The sequence below is a fragment of the Copadichromis virginalis genome, linkage group LG10, assembly GCF_057382275.1.
Source record: "Copadichromis virginalis isolate Kocher_CV1m ecotype Utaka linkage group LG10, C_Virginalis_male_GT1.1, whole genome shotgun sequence".
Classification (NCBI taxonomy): domain Eukaryota; kingdom Metazoa; phylum Chordata; class Actinopteri; order Cichliformes; family Cichlidae; genus Copadichromis; species Copadichromis virginalis.
The window spans coordinates 30,061,620-30,064,010 of record NC_140627.1 but is presented as its reverse complement, the minus strand read 5'-3'; the positions used below and the strand labels follow the sequence as shown (position 1 = coordinate 30,064,010).

The following is a 2,391-nucleotide window of genomic DNA, read 5'->3' as shown; positions in this document are numbered from 1 at the left end:
GAGTCGATAAAACACCTTAAACTGCAGTAGATGACTGTGTGTTCAACTGTAAGTACTGAAATGTAATATTAAAACAGGTTTAGAGGCAAGGTCAGCAACATTTTGCAGTAATGAAATCATTTTCTCCACCATTATGCTTCTTCCCTGCAGCAGTGGCCCATGTACATGGTGGACTACAGTGGAGTGAACGTGCAGGTTCCCGGGAAAGTCAATTACTGAAGGAGGAACCAGGGCGGCAGCAAAGGGATTCAAGGAGGAGTTTGTCAACACTCGCCACTCTTCCACAGTGCAACACTAACACTTTACCAGTGCTACAACTTAACGATCTCTCCAGACTGAATACAGAGAGCTGCAGGTTTGACTCTGAGAATGATGCTCGAGTGTTGAGGAACAACAGAATGTATGTGGGTCGAAACGTTGCAGGGCAGATGTCGGCTCGACGGGACTGCTATCAGCTGGTCGCGACAGTAATCTTGTTGTTTTTTTTACAAACTGCAAATATTACCGACGTCGTGTTATTTGCCCTTGCATTTTATAAAATGAGTCATGCTGTTGTTTTCCAGCATTTGGTTGCAATGTATTACTGACAGAAAATGTCTTTCATAATGATATGGTTCCATATTATTCAGATATTTGTACTTTTTATTTATTATATTTATTATTAAAATATAACATTATGTGCAGGGATGTAAAATATATTATTCTGTTACACAGCTCTTCGAGGAACTATCACAACACTAACAGATGCTACTAGCACTCAGTAACTACAGGTAACCGCTGAAAACATGATTAAAATGAAGTGTCTTAATTGGGTGTTGGGGTGACGGCAAGATTTTAGAAATTAAAGGAGACAAAACGGACTCAGAGTCTGCCCCACGGAGCAGGGAAAACCTCTGCTCGCATTGAAAACGAGACACTCGGTAAACAGCCTTTTTTATGTTAGCACTACATTAACGATTTGTAAAATATTGTCATTTTAAGTCAGCCTGAATGTATCATGTAAAGAAAAGAATGGTATGTTATTCTGCGGTGACTGTCTCTGGACTAACAATATTTAATATGCTGTACCTTAACGCCAATTAGGCCTTTGAAATAAAATGTGTTGCCTTGCACTTTCATTTTGTAGTAGTTTGTTTTGGTGTTGGCGAGGGGGGGGTCAACTTAATGAAAATGAAGAGGAGTGTAAAAAGCAAGAAGGTGGTGAGTTGAGCCCATAATGAGGATTAAATATGATGACAAATAACTAAAAGCTGTTAGTCTAGGCTTAAATGTCAACGACAGGAACCTGAATATTGTTACTGTCGCTAGCAAGTAAGCAAAATTTGTATTTATATTGTACCTTTCAAGATAAATATCACAAAGTGTTACAGAACAAACCTGCCGGAGCATAAAAACAAGAGGTCAAAAATATGTTTTTTTTTAAAACAAAGAGTTTTTAGCTGCTTTTTAACAGAATTACAATAATTCAAACGTGACAAAATAAAGGCATAAATAATAATTTTCAATTCAGAGTATGACACAGTGGAAGTCAACTTGGCAATGTTTTTAATTGGTAAACTATGAGAGAGCCAGAGATTTAATGTGAGCTTGCAAAGTTCTTGATTGAACATTTAAGAAAAGTGGCAAAGGGACCTAAAATTTCCATCAGGCAAAATCTGTCAGGGCCCAAACGAGGGCTCTTGTTTTTTATTGAGTCGGAGAAGACTGTCTGCTAACCCGTGCTGGGCTTGTAATATGTAACTGTAGGCTTGACATATACAACTGAATGTCATCTGCGTAGAAGCGATAAGAAATATCATTAGAAGTCCTCCAAATGTGCTGATTTTGAAAAATCAGTTCTTGAAATGTTAAGTTTCTACTATTTACTCAGTAGACAAAAATTAATCTATCAGTATTAAGTTTAATAGCTCAGTAAGGCCCATGGATATTTCTATTATAAATAATTATATAGTCATATTTACCAATCGCAGCCTTATTTTTTTCAAAAATAATATCTCAGTCCTTGATTTAGGAGAAATTGCTGCATATTTATGTCCTAAAGATTTCCGTCACCTATTCCATATATAGGAAATGGACGAGCCGCGTTTAAAGCTCTTTTCCCAGATTAAAACAACTAGTAACTTTAGTAATTTTAGTATTTTGGAAGAGTGTTTTAAACACTACACAAATAATGATTTTCATTATATTTACTGTACCCCAGTACAACTCCATAAATGTGGGATAAAATGGCTGAAAACATGTGTCATTAGTAAATAAACATTATTTACTAGGACTGTTGGAGTTTGTAGTTTAGCACGCCGTTTAGTTTCCCACATTTGCTGTTATGTATTTAGTTCTGGTGACTGCGCTGGTTTTGTCAGTACTGGTTGGAAGGCCTGCTTTGCTTCCTCC

At 36.8% G+C, this 2,391-nt stretch overlaps 1 protein-coding gene across 2 annotated transcripts in view; it reads left to right on the top strand.

Moving 5' to 3' along the window:
* The window catches only part of gtf2ird1 (GTF2I repeat domain containing 1), a 45,219-nt gene extending 44,107 nt beyond the window's left edge, over positions 1–1,112 (top strand). For both annotated transcript variants that reach the window (XM_085471002.1, XM_085471001.1), the window contains exon 27: positions 151–1,112. In XM_085471002.1, the coding sequence (XP_085327128.1) occupies positions 151–219 (69 nt within the window). In that variant the 3' untranslated portion in view covers positions 220–1,112. The remainder of the gene's footprint in view (positions 1–150) is intronic.
* The last annotated feature ends 1,279 nt before the right edge of the window (positions 1,113–2,391 follow it).